Below are 19,298 nucleotides of genomic sequence, written 5' to 3' on the forward strand. Positions count from 1 at the left end.
CCTGGAGCGCTGCGTGGGGCCGGTGTGACCCCAGGGCAGGACCCGGCACTCGGCCTTGTGGAACCTCATCCAAGTGGCCTGGGCCCGTGGATCCAGCCTGCCCAGACCCCTCTGCAGAGCCTCCTGCCCTCCAGCAGATCAGCACCCCTGCCCAGCCGGGTGTTGGCTGCAGACTCGCTGGGGGTGCACTCGATCCCCTCGCCCAGATCACAGACCCAGATCACACGAACCAGGACCGGCCCCAGCGCTGAGCCCTGGGGAACACCACGTGTGCCCGGCCGCCAGCTGGATGTGGCTCCATTCCCCACCCCCCTTTGGGCTCGGCCAGCCAGCCAGCCTTTTACCCAGCCCGGAGCGCACACGTACAGGCCGCGAGCAGCCGGTTTCCCCAGGAGATGCTGTGGGACACGGTGTCAAAGGCTTTACTGAAGTCCAGGTAAACACCCACAGCCTTTCCCTCATCCACTAGGTGGGTCACCTTGTCACAGGAGGAGATCAGGTTCATCAAGCAGGACCTGCCTTTCATACACCCCTGCCGGCTGGGCCTCATCCCCGGGCTGATCTGCACATGCTGCGTGATGGTGCTCAGGATGACCTGCCCCGTAACCTTCCCTGGCAGTGAGGTCAGGCTGACAGGCCTGTAGTTTCCTGAATCCTCCCTCACATGGGATGGGTGTTACATTGGCTAACATCCAGTCTTCTGGGACCTCTCTGGTTAGCCAGGGCTGTTGATAAATGAGGCTTGGTGAGCCTCCTTTGCCAGCTTCCTCAGTACCCTCAGGTGGATCCCATCTGGCCCCATAGACTTACGCATGTCCGAGTGGAGCAGCAGGTCATGGACACCAGTCTCCTGTTAGACTATGGGAACTTCATTGTGCTCCTCATCCCTGTCTTCCAGCTTGGGTGGGGGGAGGGGGGGGGCACAGCACCCTGAGGGTAACTGGTTTGGCTATTAAAAACTGAGTTAAAGAAGAGATTAAGTACCTCAGCCTTTCCCTCACCCTCTGTGGCAGTGCTCACTCCACACATCCGATTAAGGATGCAGATTATCCTTGGCCCTCCTTTTGTTGCTAATGTATTTGTAAAAACATTTTTTTGTAATCTTTTATGGCAGTGGGTAGCCTGAGTTCTAGCTGGGCTTTCGCCTCTCTAATCTTTGCCCTGCATAACCTTGTGACATCCTCATGGTCCTCCAGAGTTGCCTGCCCCTTCTTTCAAAGGTGGTAAATTTTCTTTTCCCCCTGAGTCCCAGCCAAACTTCTCTGTTCAACCAGGCTGATGTTCTCCCCCACCAGCTTGTCTTTTGGCACATGAGGATGGCCGATGGCCAGCTCCTGCACCTGTAAAACTGCCTTCTTGAAGGATGCCCAGCCTGCCTGGACCCCTGGGCCCTTCAGAACTGTCTCCCAAGGGACTCTGTCCACCAGGCTCTTAAAGAGGCCACAGTCAGCCCTCTGGAAGTCCAAGGTAGCGGTTCTGCTGACGCACACAGACACCCCCTGCCCCCTTACTACTTTGAGAATCAAAAACTCGATCATCTCATGATCATTATGCCAGGATGTCCTCTGACCACCATCCAAATGGGTGTAAACAATCTGCTAGAATCTCATTGAGTATTGTAAAGTTGAAAAGAAAACATAAAAGTGTGCAGTCATGCTTTTAAAATTATTTCTTGAGTTATGTAATGTCTTAAAAGGGAAAATAAGAGTTCTGTTGGTACTGCTCTCATCTATTTTTTAAAAAAACTTATTTTAGAGTCCCTGTGCAAGAAAGTGGATTCTTTGGCATGTGGGTGGAGTTAGTTGTATGTACATAACTCCTTATAAATACTTATTTTAGGTGTCTTAATATTTCTAATATTATTTCTTTGTGGATGTCACAACATTCCTCTCGGATATATTTGCAGTGACTAATTTTTAGAAAAGTCATTAACTTTTGCCATGTTTTCACATCTAAGCAGCTGAAACTTTGAAATTATGCTTGTGTATCATTCAATTTCAATGTGTTTATTTTGGAAGATAGATCCATATACTGGAGAATTCATTAAGTTCTTTTTTATGTTAAAAATCTGTTACCTGAAATGCCCATGAGATGGTGCTCATCGGTCTTGTTTTTGTGTAGCAGCAGATCTGTGCGTAGTTCTGAATTAAGGATGCAGTGGTGACGTTGCTATCTTTCTAAGAGAAAGAAAAAGAAAAAAAACCTGACACTATATTTAATTAATGAACAAAATGTCTATTACTGTACTATTTTGAAGTGTGCATAAAACCAGTCTTGAGACCCCTGCTCATCTTTGGGAAGACTGGTTTGATGCTACTTTACATAAACTATAGGTTAGCACTTTTTTTCTTAAAAATGATTTTCTAGATAGACAAAGAATTAAAAAACTTGTTAGATAACTATCCTTCTTGTGCTGCTTTTTCTTCTGTTTTTCTCAAAGATCCATGAAAGTTTTCTTTATAGAAAACATTCTGCTACTAATCCACATAGTGTGTTCTGTTCTATAATGTTTGTGGGAGTTTAATTAGACTTGTTTTCCCCATGTCTATACATACCTGCTATTCCAACCACTATGCCTGTTGGCATTAATTGTTTTTTTTTTTTTTGAGAAGCAGAGAAGGCATCTGACCTATGTGTTTGATTTCAGGCTGGTTTAGTTTGTGGAGAGATCAAGTTAATCAGGTGTAGAGTAAGTGTTTTGGGATCTTTCACTGCCAATTAAATAATGTTTTTAATTAAAAATGTAAAAAACTCAAATGGCAGAATTTTCTGACTGTTAAGAATACATAGCATCATAAAATCATTTAGGTTGGAAAAGACCTTTAAGATCAAGTCCAACCGTTAACCCAGCACTGCCAAGTCCACCACTAAACCATGCCCCAAAGCACCACATGTATGTGTCTTTTAAATACCTCCAGGGATGGTGACTCAACCAGTTCCCTGGGCAGCCTGTTCCCCTGCTTGACAGCCCTTTTGGTGAAGAAATTTTCCCTAATACCCCATCTGCACTTCCACTGGCACAAGCTGAGGCCATTTCCTCTTGTCCTATTGCTTCTTACTTGGGAGAAGAGACTGACACCCACCTCGCTATAACCTCATGATATTAGGAGACACGAGTGACTGTGACTTCCAAGTATGTGGAGTAGGAGTGTGCTTTTTGTTAATCCACTGCAAAAATATTTTCATGATTGTGTGAATAAATTATTATAGTAGAGGAAAACAATCATGAGTATAAAGTAAAAAGGTTTCTAGTATGGTGGTAGTACCAGGTTTTTATGTACTACATCCTGATTATCCAGCTATATAAATTGAACTGACTTTTTTTGGGAAACGTATTTAAAGACCCTGTAGTTTTTCCTACATCTCGTTAGGTAAATGAATCAGGTTTGTATTTACAGCTTTGAACTTATGTTCTGCAATCTGCATTCCTCCCTGCTGGTGCAGTACTCCAGTACTCTTTTTATCAGTATTTGGGCTGGGGGGGGGAAGGTTGAGTTATTATTTTTTTTTTTTTGGATACCTCCTTTTATTGCTCTTGTTTTCACTTATTAAACTAATACTATGTCAAGACACTGTGAAAGTCATAAGACAGACATTATGAAAAGAATAAGAGGGACTATGTAATGACATGCACTAACTTTATATTGGTAATAGAAGTTTGAAATACAATGACACATTCTGCTTAAAGTTTTAGAGGATATGGTATAAAGCTTGTTACCATTATTGGTTAATTAAAAAAAGGGTGGGGGGAAAATGTTACATAGAATTTGATAACTTCACCTTTTAAATTTTTAGAGTACAAAGTGATTATTTTTTCAGTTACTCAGGTTGCTGTTGCATTACACTTTTACTGCGTAAATAGAGGCTTCAGCTGATTGCTTGCTTGGAAGAACTAGCACAGGTAGCAGGGCTGGATAGCTGTACTTTTACTTGAGTTTATTTTGTTTGCAGAATCTCTCAAGTTTGATGTAGGTTTGATTTTAAGCATATTAAACTGTCCTTAATTTATAAAAAAAAGCACTTTTGGTAATGCCTCTCAAATTCTTTTTTGATTTCTGCTGTACCTATTTTAAGCTTTCTTTTTTGTAGTAGAAATTGGACTGTGGATTCTTCCACTTAAAGTTTATAAATTAAGCTTTAAATATACAACAGCCTTTTATGAGTTATTTTCACCATTTCACTTCAGAATTTTATAATGAAACACACCATTGAAGAATTGACTTTTCTGATTAAAAATGTTTGTTTAGAAAAAATGTGTGCTGATAATCTGACAGGGTTACCACTGTAAACCAAATACTTCTGTGATTTTGTGCCAGCTTATCTGATGGATTTAGTGACTTAAAAGAATAGAAACTTAGGCATTTCCTTTTCTTAGCAGAGCTTTTTGTTCCCGTCTTTGAGAGACTGAGCCCAGGTAATCTGCAGCTCTGAACTCTGGGTTTTGAGTAGCTGGTTGGCCTGGGAGTTTGGAAGTGCTAAGGACTGCAGTTTCAGTTCATGGTGCTGCAGCTCTTTCACAGCTGAAGAGTCTAAGGGCTGTAGGGTCCTCAACTCTCTCCTGGGCAATATGGCAGGAAACCAGCACTGTTATCTTGGAAAAGTTTTTAATTCGGTCAATGATGAGCAGCAGAAAATATGGCAATGATGCTATCAACTTCAGTTAGCAACATTCTTTTCCCCCCTGTAATCATTTTTTGAAAATGGTGGGAAAAGATGGTGGAATAGTAAGTTTCAGGAAACTTTGGCTTTGGGAAGAACTTTCTGAATTCCAAAATGGAAACAGAAATGATCAAAGGACTACTTTTGTTAACATATGTTTTCTGTGCAGAAACAGAAGAGTAGAAAACTACAAATACAGTGAGCTGTATACTTTGTTGCAGAATTAAAGGCAGTAGAGAAACGTACTTTTAAGTTGGATCAGTGTGTGGTCTGAAAGAAACTAGAGGATTTGGAGATGCCTTACATAGAATTGTACACACAGTAACAACTCTGGAGTTTTGGAACAGTGTCATATGTCTTAACCTTTGACAAAAACCTGTCATTAAAGCTTAGAGTATAGATAAAGTTGGTATAATTTTCTTAGTGTATAAAGTTGGTATAATCTCATGAAGTCGCAGCTACTGCTTTAAAGTTGTCTTTCTACTTGGAGAAATATGTTGTGAGCTACGCAGAGGAGTATGTATGTACATATGGCAGATGGTAGTAGTGCTCTTTTGGCTTTGTTCTCCAAAGTTACACTGGAACAAAAGGTAATGTGTAGACTGATTGAAAGGAAAAGGTAACTTTAATCTTAAAGGCTTTTGTTCTATTTTTTCCTTTTCTTTATTTTCTTTTTTTTTTCTCCCCCTCTTAAAGGCACATGTATTCATGCATTTCAAGACATTCTGATATTTGCAGTGAGGTAATGGAGATACTTGTGCCAGTCTTTGGCTTCACACCTAAGAGGCCATGGTTTGTACTGTTATCAGGTTGCTGTCTTGAAACTTGTTTCTTGTTTCATGATTTTTGTGGTAATTATTTTTTTCTATTGTTCTATTGGGTAATCTCTTTCTAAGTAAATATCTACGTGTGTGGAAAGCCACAGGAAATACTAAGAGCTTGATTTGATAACACCGAGGAATACACCTGTGATTCTTCATAGTGCTGGATTTGCCTGGCAAAACTTTATTTCTAGAGGTGACGTGCCAGTAGAAGGAAAGAAAATGAAATAGCTTCTCTGTTAGAGGCTTCATTGACTCTCCAGGCTTAGAATTTAAATCAAAATTATTTACTTCTAAGCTGGAAATACTGTTCTATTTTTTTTTTTTATGAAAAATATTGAATTCCTTGATCACTTCCAAAGGATTTTTTTTATTTATAAACTCTGTAGTTACTCTTGCAGTCCCAGAATCCATGACTATGATAGACATTACGTGTTTTCTTTGAAACTTGTTTTAGTAAAAAAATATAATTCTTATAGGAGGGACAGATTTTAAGAAACTAGGAAGATGGTTAGTTGCTCTTTTATTATTGTGGGTTTTTACTCCTAAAATTTGAAGGAAATCATGTAGAGACTACTGTGGTTGTTAACACTAAAGAAAAAAGAGAAAATAATTTGGATATGAAATGAAGATTTTGTTAAAAATTATACTGTTCTTTGTTTTGATGGCATTAACCTCTCCTTTTATAATGATACTTTCTTTGTGTTCAAGTTGAGTAGCTTTTCATAGTGGCAGATGTTCTTTCCTTCACAGTCTCACTGAAGCAAGATTTATTGTTCACTTAATCACACTTTTCATAGAGAAAACAGTATTCTAAAAACCACCATTTCACATATTCCTACGTTATTTGCATATAGCCTTTTTCAAGTTAGGTTTATTATCACTCGTGGATAATTTAGTTTTGATTCACAGATTTGTGTGTGAGGAAGGTATTTAGGCACCCTTCTAAATTCTTAAATCCTTAGGAGTGTAACAATTGCAGAGCAAGCCTTTTTGCCTTAGAAGTCCAAATACATGACACGACGGTGTTGATGAAAGAGTGTTGAGAACTCCATTAGTGCTGTGTTTTTGTCAGAATTTTTGACAAATCTGTTGAATTTTTAAATGTTTATTGAATGTTTAAAAAATTCTTTTGAAGTTAAAAGTATCAGAGGCCAAGTCTTAGCAAATGCTAGCTTTACTGGCTAAATGCTTGCTTCAATCTGTAATTCAAAAACCTTTTGCCTAACAGTTGTTGCTTTCCTCCAGTCTAAACTGCAGTTGGTCACAGGGGAGCAGGAGGCTATTGCCAGGTTTTCTGAAGAATACCTGACAGTTGCTGTTGGTAGTTTTTGATTGCAAAATTAAAAAAACCAAAAGGACATAGTTTGCAATGGTATTATTTAAGGATGCTTTTGTCATTTTAGGTCTAACTTCAGTCACAGCTCTGGTCAACAGTTAAAATGAGCATGGTCATAATATAATCCCCCTCTGTGCATATGGCATGTTGCATAAGTAGTTTACACGCTGTGTAGGAGGTGGCTGTCCCAGAGGAATTGGGAAACTGTGGTGTGAACTGGATTGGTAGAGCTGCTTAGCTGAATGTATAGGCAGATGTTGTATAACTAAGTTAGAATGATGTTGTTTTCTATAGCAATGGAAAAAGCCAAGGGGTAAAAGAGTTGTCATATGGGATGATCAAGAGAAAAACTGGAATCTATCAGGAGAAGCACTTAGCAGGAGAATAGTGGGGATGTTATAAACAGGAGGGTATATTTGTAGGAGATAGTGATAACATACGCAGCACTAGTAGTCTGTCTTGTTTCTTTGTGGTTGTTTCTTTTTTTTCTCATCTCATTTACTGTTATAACTATCCCTTGGAGACAATTTCCATTCAGTCATTGCCTATATGCTGGGAAAAGGGACAGAGGGAAATCAAGGCAGGGTACAGTTTTAAAGTAATATTTGTAGCTTCTGTACCAGGAGGGAAAAAACCCAAATTGAAAAAAGTCGTGTGGCAAACCAGGGGTGAAGCTTTAAAATGTTTTTGCAAGCATAGAAATGTAAGCCACTTGTAACAAACATTAAGTGGCACAGTCACGTTTCTGGCCTTGCTTTCAGTATTGCTTTGTGGGAACTGAAGGAAATAAAAGAAAAAATGTACTGGTCATGGAGGCTTTACTGATGTTTCTGTTCTCACAAAGAAGGTACCTTTTTCTTCTGGTGTACTTAGTAGAAATCATCAGTTTAGCAATGGCAGTCCTGCTGTTAGAAAAGCCCAGGTGGATGGAGGTTGCCTGAACATAATTATGGCTGTGGTGAATTTGGTTGCTGCCTTCACTCCTGCCCCGTGAGCAGTATGGATGTGGTGGCTACGCTTCTTGTGTGTGGACTTGGCTTCGACAGAAAAGAGGACTTGAGCACCAGTGCTGGTAGTGGGTCTTTGAGCTCAGTCAAGTATTACTGATTTGCTGTTTGGTAGGAAAATGAATCTCTGTAATCCTTTTGATATACCGCTTGAGTCTTGTGCTTTCCTTCTTTAAGATAATTACTATTTCAATGCACTTAATACACTGACTCCCAGTAATACATTTTTTTAAACTCTGAACAATGTAGTGGCATATTTGGAAGGGTTCAGGGCTGGAATCTGAAGGAAAAAAAAAATCTTGGTAAGAATAAACTAAGGGCTGTTATTTATTCTAGGCACCCTTCTATTCTAGCCAGGATCATCTGCATGGCTCTTCCCTGTTGATCACAGCTACAGAAAATTAAAAAAAATGGCAATAGGGAAGGCTGAGTGTTGTTTCCTGTAGCATGTAATTTAGTATTTCTTAAAACCAAACTCTTAACTGTCTCTGCTTTAGCTGTGGAAGCAATCTCTGCCAATTCTGAGAAGGCAAGTGCAGTGTTTTCCAGCTGTTCTGGATCGAGGCAGTGTCAGAAATGACAGCAACAGATGTGCTGGTTCTTGGTTTCTGCTGGAATTTGTAACCCTGTGCCTGTAGTTGTGCTGAAATTCTATGCAATTCATCTGCAGAGCTATGAAACATTATGGCAGTTGAGGAGCTGGCACACATTTGCTTCTAGCATGTGCTGTATGGCGGCTGCAACTTTGAGCAGGAGAGGAAATGCTTAACATGATGGTTGCTAAATCTGATAAAACCTGTCAGAGTTTTTTATAAGTAAACTGATTATTCACTTTGTCTTGTATTCTTTCTTGGCTTTTTGAGCTTCGTTCTGTTCCTCTTGTAAGGTTATTCTCTGGTGTTCTTATACAACTTCATGTTTGGAACATGCTTTGTTTTGTTTCTTTTCTGTGATAACCTTTGTTCTGTTCTCCTTTCTCGCTTACTTGTAACTGTTATCCCCTAGTCTCAACAAGCCAGCAAAAAACTTTAAAACATGTTTCTTAGAATAAACTCATAACCTTGTTTTATTCCTAGAATTCCATTGTTAAGTTTTTAAATTATGTACTTTGCTAAGACTGCAAAGTGGACATCCAATTTAAGTCAAAAGTTGCAAGTTATGTGAGGGATTGTTTCAATGAGACTTGCAGGATGCAAACTTTAGATTCTCTAAAGAGCGGTGGATTCCTTCCCCCTACCCCCAATCCACTGTAAAATACTAGAGAGATGTATTGTTTCTATAGAAAAATATTGGAATATATTGTCTGTTCTCTAGCATCTAGGGAAGTGGTCTTCAAACCTTTCTGATTGCATACCCCATCAGTAAAAATATTTTGAGCATGCACCTCTAATAAATGTATGACTATATATTTATAAATTATATACAGATATAGCTGTATTTGTGTATTATTATAAATCGGGAAGTAGAAGTTAAAAAGTGAGATAAAGATAAAATAAAACCTATTTAATTTTTAAATTTTATTCAGTAACTATACAAAAAAATATTTTCTTTCTGTACCACAGAGGGTTGTCTTGCATACCCCCTGGGGTGCAGATGCCTCACTTTGGATGTACTGGGAGACCTTTTGAGATTTACTTGATGTGTTTTTTCTAGTTTTCTTAGCTTAGGAAACTGCAACTTTCAGAAGGTCAAATGTGATATATTATTGTACATTAGTAACCTGTTATATATATATATATTAGAAGTCTTCCTGTTCAGTATCTGTGGTGTACACAAGAAAAATTGTGTAATTGGTTGTAATTCTTTATAGTTGTAAGGGGTTTAGTACACCCGTGCTTTCCTTGTCAAATTGAAATAAATTCAATAATTGAATCCATAGTAAAACTAAATGTTTAAAGGAAGCATCTTAAAATGCTTTCTTTTTGAATTATTATGACTATACTTGCATACCAGTTTGGTAGAAGGAAAACAGGTATCTTTGGTAATCTTTTACATTTAAGTGATTTGAAGAAAAAAAAAGTTAGCTGTTAGTCTTTCAGATGCTGAATACTAAGTAGGTAGAAAAATAAATTTAACGACAAGAAAGCCTGGACAAAAATTGGTAAGGTTTTTTTAGGTGTATACAAATGTATTATTAGACTTGATTTTTTTTTTTTTTCTTTTGCTAGTTATTGCAAAGTGGGAGTTGCAGTGGGAGTCGATCTCCTTTGCTCATTTTAACTTATCCAACGTCTGTGTGGGCCCATATTTTTAAGTATACGTAAACTTAGTTGTATTTGCTCAGGCATGGTGTCAGTGTTGTATAGTTTTATTTTCCTGATTTGGCCTAAAGGCAGAATGAATTTGCTTCTGCCTGCAGCATACAATGTAAATGTCCTGACTGATGGAACTGGGTCCAAGCAGGGCATTCTCTGTAGAGTCATCCTGACTGTATGGTTAGTTCCCCATTCTGGACTTGCTTATTCATACGATATTAGAAGTGTTATCTTAGGGGCTCCTTCCTTGAGGGGAAGGATTAAGATAGGACAGGATGCAGACCTATGCAGCTTGGTGACTGAGGTTAGTCTGTTTCACTGTATAGCAGATTAGTTTTGTTTACTGATGAGTGGTGTTTCCAGATGACAAAAAAATTAGGTGCTTGATGAAGTTACATGTGTCTGGATCCTGAAAAAAAAATTATCTGGTTTTAATATTCTTTTAAATTCAAATAAAAATATTAGATAACTTTTGAAAGTGTAGCTAGGCAGGGAAGTGCTTGAATAGTGAAATGGACAGGATGGTTCAGTGCTTTGCTATGTATGTTTCATGTACTTGAGTTTAAATTCAGAGTAATGCAACTCAAGCAGACTTTCTACTGGATGTCATAAAATGACAGATTTCTGATTTTTAAAATGTCAAAACCATAAATCATTAGTTTGCTAAGATTGCACTAGCAAGCTATTAAAGAACATGGCAGTATTTACTGTAGATAAATGCAAATTTAAAAAGGTTCTCTGTATCATGGTTTAAATGATTTATTTGCTTTCAATGTACATATGAATCTGATGTGGTGTAAAGATTTAGGATATTTCATTTCCTGTGTGGAGCTGCAAATTTGCATATTATTAAACCATCTCTTGGAGTCATATCTTTTATGTCTTAAACAGTATCACAGGTTAAGGTACACTGAGAAAAGTTAATTAATACAAAAGCAGAATTTAATGCTATTAATACAGATGCTGGAAAGATAGGAATTTCAGCTGGATTTAAATATAGTCTATATCTATCTTAGTATCTATTGAGATTTATAATATAAGCCAAATTCTGAAAACAGCCAGGTTTTGTAAATACGCCTTTAGCCACTCTTTGGAGCGTGTTAAAATTTTGTCTTGAAATTGTTTGATTTGCAAAAAATCAACTTGGTAGTCCTTTGTTTCCTCAGGGATTTGAAATAAAGCTTATAGTCACGTAGTGTCCCTCAGGAGCAAAGGGTCTCGTCTCTCTGTTCAGTGTTGTGCTTTAGACAAAAGCTGGTAGAGAATAAGTTTGATACTGTCTCCCAGTTTTATTCTCTGAACTTGTCCAGTGGCCTGCAGGTTTGCAGCGTGTATTTGCTGTTCAGTCTGTGTCAGAGCGTGGTTCCCTGGGCCCCTGGTTCTCACATTTTGTCATGTTCTTGGCAAACTTTCTTCTTATATCAGCTGTCCCACCTCCTTGATGGGTCAGTAAAGATTGGGAGAGAGGTAAAATTCTTAATATTGGACTTGAATACATCTTTCATTTTTGGAATCCCTTGTTGAATTTCCAAAAGGGATGACAGAAACACTGTGCAAGATGGTATGGAGTGCTGTAACTTTCTTGAATTCAAGTGTGGTACTTGTTTTTAATTTGAACTGTTTGTACTAAGATAACTTTTTTAAGGGACACCAAACTGATAAAAAAAATGTAGTTTTTTTGGTTGTCTTTTGAAATTTGTTTTTGTAGGATCAAATTTAACTTTGGTAATTTCACTTAAAACTGGGACTGTTCCCTTTGTAAGGTAGAGATTGAATTTTGTTTTTTGGTACATACTTTTAAAAAAACTTCTAAAAGCTTTTTCTAAAATATATCAAAACCAGAATTGTATAAAATTTGAAATTCATCGTGCTGCTGCCCCTGCCCCTGTGTTTAAATACATTGTGTAGAGCTAATGCTTGTTTGCATTGCTTTGCTTGCACTGGGCTTAACTGCACACTGCAAACTGAACTAGTTGTGCTAGTGAACTAATTTGATGTAAAAAAGTGTGTGTAACCAGAGTGAAAATATGAGATTATTAGCTAGGGTAAATACAGCATCATTGATAACAGCATAATTATCTTTTAAAACAGGTTTGTGGGTTTGGTGGTTGGTTGTTTTTTTTTTTTTCCTTCCCCCTCCTGTTAGGAAGGAGAAACCTGTAGGCAAATGTCCCCCACCATAAGGATGCTTCAGATGTATTTTACCTACCTGGACAAGAATTTTGATTTTTTTTTTTAAATTTGTTATTTTGGCAGAGTCATTTTAACATATACATAGATTTAGCTCTGTGCCGTTTTAATGAACTGTTCTGTCTCAGCTTAACCGGATAGGGGATATTTGCTACTCTTTCACGTGTAAATTAGGTAAGTTGTGTGCCTTTTGTAGTCAGCAATTGCCAAGTTTTGTAGTCAGCAATTGCCAAGTTGAAGAAACCCTGGTTATTTTATACAATCAATACTTAAATGTAAACTTTTCTGCTAATTTGAAATCTTATCCAGCTGTATTTCCAGGGATACAGCTTTCTTCTTCTTTGTGACAGAGCATGAGGTATAAGCTGCTGATACAAAGCTGTCTTGTGGAGGAAGAGAAATATACTGTGCTGAGACACTATCTTAAAAATGTGTAGTACTGAGTTAATGGTTTCAGATACAACATTAGGTGGCAGTAGTAGACTCTTAACACCTTGTGGGTGCTTGTTAGATTTACGTTTAGGTAATTTCCAAACCAGAACCAGATTTGAAGAAATTTTATTTTAATATAGAATGTTCATGGTACATCACTATGAAGGGAAGCAATGGGAATGATTTTTTTCCTTGAATGATCCAGCTTTGATGATAGTTAATAACAGTATTGAACAGAATCATCAGAAAGCATCAAGGTGAAAGTGGGTGCAGTGTTCTGCAATGCCACTACTGATGTGCCTGGTTTAAAATGGACCTTTCCAATTTGCCAGGTAAACGAAGGTGTAGGCTTTGTTAGGAACTTGACAAGAGGAGAGACAGCAGCTAATTAAGAAGAAAATGTACTTCTGTCTGTTTCTTATTTCCCTTAAAAAACAGAAGAGATGAGTACTATTAATATTCTTTTTTTTGTAGTGTAACTGTTGGGTACTGTTGGATGAGGTGGAACTGCTGACTTGAGCCTGATATATCAGCAGGAAATGTTGTGGTTTTCCACTTAAGAAATACCGGTTTGCTCTTTGATTGTTTTTGGGTTTTCTGAGTTGTTTTTGTTTTAGAGTTTTTTTTGAACATGGAAAAAAGTAAATCCAAAGTTGGAGCAAGATTAAAGAGGATGCTTATGGAGGAGGCTTGAATAGAATCTTTCCTTCTGGTCACTTGCTGGTCTCATGTTACTTTAAACTTTGAGTGAAGGTAGCAAATGAAAAATCATCTAGGTCTTGCTGGAAGGTTATGACCTTACTTTCATGTTACTTGTACTTTGTTTAGTTTTTCTGTTGCATTATGGTTGACATAATGGCAATATATTGAAGAAAAAAAAGTTGACATCCAAACTTTTTCTGTCTCTTATTTACCTCCCTATAGCCTCTCTGGGCCTGAGCCCTGTTTTGTCATGTTTTCATGTTTTCACTAACTTGACATTCCTGCTAATGTTACTATTTCATATACTTACCCAAACTATCAACAGGCTTTCCTGCCTAATATCTCCTCTTAAGAGTTAAATTTTAATATGTTTTTACCTCCAAGTGTTGTGTTAGTGCTAGAGAAGACTATGTGGAAAAGGAGGGGGTGAGGGGGGCAGAGAATGGATTGCTGCTAATCACTATGTTTGAGTTACTCTTTTTTTCCCCCACCTTTTTGCCCTTGTTGTCTGTGGAGGCCTTTCCAAATCAGAACCATCTTTTTATCACACCCAGAACATGTACCACAGTGTTGACTTTTTACCGTTTGTGTCCCCTCAGGGGATTTGACTGGCTTAGGATCACTTCTGATCCTGTGAGATCCTTACCCTAAAGAAATTTTGGTTCTTATACTTTGAAATCTTTGGCATGTATTTTTGATGATCAATAAATTTGGTTTTAGTTTCTGAATACATAAAAGGGAATGGAGTCCAGGAGGTGGGTTATTACTCTGGTGGAAGATAAGAGTAAATGTGGGCAAAGAATATTAACGTTTATTGTTGCTCAGAAGCATGATGGCTAAAATGAATCCATCTTTTTTGTGCTTGTGTTTTCCAGAAGCTGCTTTCAGATTTCATCATTGAGGGATGAAAAACATTTTTTAGTTGTTGTTTGTTTTTGTGGTGTGGTGGTTTTTTTTTTTTTTTTTTTAATCCTTGGGTCGACTGACATAATGTACAATTGCATTAAGAACAGGACCATTTTGGATAGCATAGCAATTTTGTGAACAGAGGTAAAATGTGGGGTATATATCAAACCTTTAATTCTTGAAATAGCAACTGGTTTAGCTTCAGCACATTTTTCTTGATGTGGATCTTGTAGAAGTACCTTACTCGATTTCAGGCAGTTACCAGCTTTGTACACACATCTTTGTGGGTTCTTATGTGTGCCAGCAGCCCAGAAAACCAACTGCATCCTGGGCTGCATCAAAAGAAATGTGATCAGCAGGTCGAGGGAGGCGATTCTGCCCTTCTCTGCTCTGGGGAGACCCCACCTGGAGTACTGCGTTCAGCTCTGGGGGGCCCCAACATGAGGAAGCCGTGGACCAGCACGAGTAGGTCCAGAGGAGGGCCACGAGGATGACCAGAGGGCTGGAGCACCTCCTGTATGAGGACAGGCTGAGAGAATTGGGCTCCTTTAGCCTGGAGAAGAGCAGGCTCTGGGGAGACCTTAGAGCAGCCTGCCAGCGCCTAAAGGGGCGTACAGGAAAGATGGGGATGGACTTTTTAGCAGGGCAAATAGCGATAGGACAAGGGGGAATGGCTTTAAACTGAAAGAGGGTAGATTTAGATGAGATATTGGGAAGAAATTCTTTACTGTGCAGGTGGTGAGACACTGGCCCAGGCTGCCCAGAGCAGCTGTGGGTGCCCCATCCCTGGCAGGGCTCAGGGCCAGGCTGGATGGGGCTGGGAGCAGCCTGGGCTGGTGGAAGGTGTCCCTGCACGTGGCAGGGGGTTGGAACTAGGTGATCTTTAAGGTCCCTTCCAACCCAAACTGTTCTAGGATTCTGAAATTTTCACTGAGATAGAGCTGACTGTTTGACTGCATTTTTCTTTTTTTCCTTCATGGGATAGGCATTTTCCATTGGATAGGCATTAACCATAATAGTTTTGGACATACTAAAGAAACAATTCTGAGGTCACAAGGTCAACATCTTGAGGAAAAGTGACATTGCGGTTTGCTTGGTTAATAGTTGTTTCATTCTGGCTTTGGTGGACAAAACAAGTACGTTTGTCTTGATGTGTAGGTTATCTAGTAACCAGAAGGATGAGGAAACTCTGCAGAAGTGAAGTGTTTTTTTTTGAGGTTTGTACTAAAACTGTGGAGATAGAGCCCTGTAGTTCTCCCAGGTATAGCAAGGTTGGGTTTTCCAGGAGTAATGCTGATTATGGTCTTGACTTGATTTCTCTTTTTCTGTTGTAGTTCATTGAAATACAGTTCCTCATGTTTTCTTACAGGTTTTTGAAATATTTTATATCTGTCACTGGGACAAATTACTTTAAAATAGATTCATAATCCAGATCATGACCTTTCAGTGAAGTGGACCTTGACTGTGTTTATTCTGAGCCATTTTCTGCATGCTGTAGTTTGGCAGTTGCTCACCCAAAGAGTGCACTATCTCTTTTATATTTTGGATATTTTCTCCCATTTTGTTAGATAAAAGACTTAAGGCAAAGAGAGGCTTGCTGTGTTTAAATTGGCTTTTTGTTTCTATTTAGAAGTGAGGTAGTGCTATTTTATACTTAACATTAATGCTATTATGTTGACTTCTCATTAATTTGGTTCTCTAAGGGGGTAAAAAAACTCCAACCCACACTCTCTGAATGTGTAGATAGAAATTGCTGTGCGGTATTTTTCCTGCTCTTAATCAGCTAAATGTAGAAACATTTTACCAAAAAGTTTTAGGTATTGGTTTAGTTTACATATTTTTCAAAGGTAAATAAAACAGGCAAAATGTAAAATTTGTGAGGATGTTTCTGAATACATTGAATACTGCCCTTTAAAACCATTCCTGTAAGCTTACACTTAAATCTACATGCTGAAGAAAGAAAACGTTATGCCACCCTGTAGGTTGCTATAAAGATTGTTTATGCAGCTCAACACAGGACTTAAAATAAGTTGAATTGGAGAATTTTGAAAAATGTACTGTGCGACATAAGAGACCAAATCATGCTGAAGTGCAAGGAAAGACTATACATCAGTTCAAAGGCTACATTATTCAAAAAAATACAACCATAAAAAAGGTAATAAGATTACATTCTCACACTTCATGGCTAGTAAGGTGCATTAAGCTGCTCAGATATTCATAACTTACTGTGACATTTGGGAAGATTACATTTTGCTGTGCACAGCCATTACTGCAGCACAGATAATAACTAGCCAATGCATGGACCTGGATTATGATCCCTGTCATTGGAAACAAATTTGTGTTTTGAAGGTTGATCAGTTTCAAATCATTATTAGAAAGGGTTAATATGACATACTGTGGGGGGTGTGTGTGCTTATGTGTATCTAATGGGTATGCATACATATAGTACATCAACTGCACTGTGCCTTTGGTATATTGCTTTCTCTGTCAATTTTTTTGTCCTCACTTCCCTTAAAGAAATGTTAAAATGGTAATTATTTCTACCATAGCATAATATTTCCCAAATGTACTTGCTGAAATGTGTATGTTTGCAGATTAGATTGGAAACCTAATTTGACAGCTTCCTGGATGGGTGGTTACTGATAATAGTGTATCTAGCCAAAAATGAAAGATTGGTGGTGTAGACTATAGGGTGAAGGTAAGGTCACCTCTAGTTGCTGTATATGGTTTTGGTGTGATAATTGATGGTTGGCAGATAGTTAAAACCAAATGCATGAAGAGTTGAATTTCTTGTTAAGAATTAGCAGGTGGTTCGTGGCTAGATTTTAACCTTCAGCTATTCTGTCTGTACACAGAATGAAGTATTTTCTTTGTTTCTTAACTTGATGGTGAGAGAGACAGTGGCTTCTTGAGGAATACCTCAGTTTTGTAAAGGGTGATAACATTAGTGTAAAATAAACTGTTACATTGGTTATGTATTTTACATTTCCAAACATTTTGTTCAGGGTTTTTAAGAGGGTGTGTGTACTTTTTTCATTGCAGTTGTTTGTGATAATGCTGTGTTAATCCATTCTGCTCAGCATTCTCCCTTGAATTCTACCTTATGGAGCTTTCTTGAGGTAGGCCTCTGCTCCATCTTATGGAAGGGGAAAACTGAGGCTTGGAGAATGATAATGACTTGATAGATTTGTTTGAGTTGACAGCATGAGTTGATATAGAGAAGCTGAGAATATAATTCAAGTCTCCCCATTCAGTTCCTGCGATTTCCCTTGATATTAAGGAAGCATCTGATAGAAAATTGTGTAATTATTTTTCATGACCAAGAGGGGAGAAAATGGAAAAGTGTAAATTACTGTTTAGAAATTGTTGCCATGAGACATTGTCTATTCTGTCATAAAAGCAGTAACTTTCTCTGCTTCTTGTGGTGTTTGGCATTACTGATTTATACCCTGAAGACCAAGGATTGCTTCTTCAATGACAAGATTTAGACACTTGAAGAAAATGTATGGTAATTTCAGTAGTTAATGAAGAGTGTATATTCTGTTCCATTGGGTAAGTTTATCTTCAGATCCTGACTAGCTGAGAGAAGCTGTTGGAGCTAATACAGGAGCAAGTTATTATATGTGTTTTGGGACAGTTTTTACATGGTGTGACTTCAAGTGACAGTACTGAAAGCTTGTGAGAGGAACACCATGTAGGACCAAAATGATGTCTTTTGTTAGACAAACTTGTAGCAGTGCGAATGAGCTGAGATACTTTTGATCATGAGTCCATTTTGATTGTTTGAGTCAGTGCTATCTGAATTGCTATTTGTATGATGGTATGTAATAGGTATTTTGGCAAGCATGACACGTTTTTAAGGTTAATGTAGTTCTAAAGTCCAAGAGAAGTTTAAAAAATGGATGGAGGGAATTGAGGTGGAGGAGTTAGGTTAGTACAATCCATCTTTCCTTCAAGTGGAATTGTTATTTTGTTGAGTACACAAATGAGAACGAAGTAGGTTATTTCCTTTCCCCACCTCCACCTCCTTGGCACATGCATATGTACTTGGTTACTCACTGTATGTTCAAACAAAGCCTGCATCTAGGAGACTTGAAATATTACAGGATTTAAGTGCCTTAGCTGTAGCATAGTCAAAGGCTTCAAACAGTGGTGCTGTTTCACGTTCATACAAACATAGCAATCCTTTGCTTCCTTTTAATATCTGTGACTACTAATGAAACTGGCAGTTAATACTTAACCAGCTTTATTCAATATCTCAGGAATGACTCTTAAGTGTTTGTAAGTGGTAATATTTCTGATGTGCATCAGCTCCTTCTGGCTACAATTGCCCTCTTATTTGAGGTGTGTTAAGCACATGCAAAGGAAAGCTTTTAGGGCCAGTCCAGGCCATTTAAGGTGTCTTAGCTGACTTGGCACTCTCACCCTGTTTTAGAGCATTCTCTTGGCCTCTTCACTTCTCGGCTGTGTGGGGTAGCTCAGGACATCTGTATCTTAAGCTACCCAAATGTCGTTCTGCAGCAATTGTCTGATAGTAGGTGACACCTTAGGAGCAACTTTGTTGAAGTTACTCAACAGGACTTGAAACAGAGGAAGAATAAGTGATATATTGATACTGGCCTCATTATGGGTTTTTTAGCTTATGTCTTTCATAGCTTGCTTCTTGCAGAATAAATAACTTCAAACATGGAATGGTACTTTGATATCTTTGTCTTAAGGTTTTCTTAAAATCTTTTGTCTGAAAGCTTGTTGGGGGCCACTTTGACTTGGAAATGAACTTCATCATCCAAGAAGGAGAAGGCATAACCTGCATGGTAGACTTGCTGGACAAGTGTGACATCACCTGCCAGGCTGAGGTGTGGAGCATGTTTACAGCAATCTTGAAGAAAAGTATACGCAATCTACAAGCATGCACAGAAGTGGGGCTCGTTGAACAAGTACTCAAGAGGATTGATAGAGCTGACAACATGATTGCAGGTATGGTTTC

The 19,298-nt window shown here is 38.4% G+C and overlaps 1 protein-coding gene across 4 annotated transcripts in view; it reads left to right on the forward strand.

Annotated features, from left to right (window-relative positions):
• The window catches only part of LRBA (LPS responsive beige-like anchor protein), a 411,738-nt gene that overhangs the window by 22,804 nt on the left and 369,636 nt on the right, over positions 1-19,298 (forward strand). For all 4 annotated transcript variants that reach the window (XM_037396311.1, XM_037396332.1, XM_037396323.1 and 1 more), the window contains one exon: positions 19,057-19,288. In XM_037396311.1, the coding sequence (XP_037252208.1) occupies positions 19,057-19,288 (232 nt within the window). The remainder of the gene's footprint in view (positions 1-19,056; positions 19,289-19,298) is intronic.

The sequence above is a fragment of the Falco rusticolus genome, chromosome 1 (genome assembly GCF_015220075.1).
Source record: "Falco rusticolus isolate bFalRus1 chromosome 1, bFalRus1.pri, whole genome shotgun sequence".
Taxonomy (NCBI): Eukaryota; Metazoa; Chordata; class Aves; order Falconiformes; family Falconidae; genus Falco; species Falco rusticolus.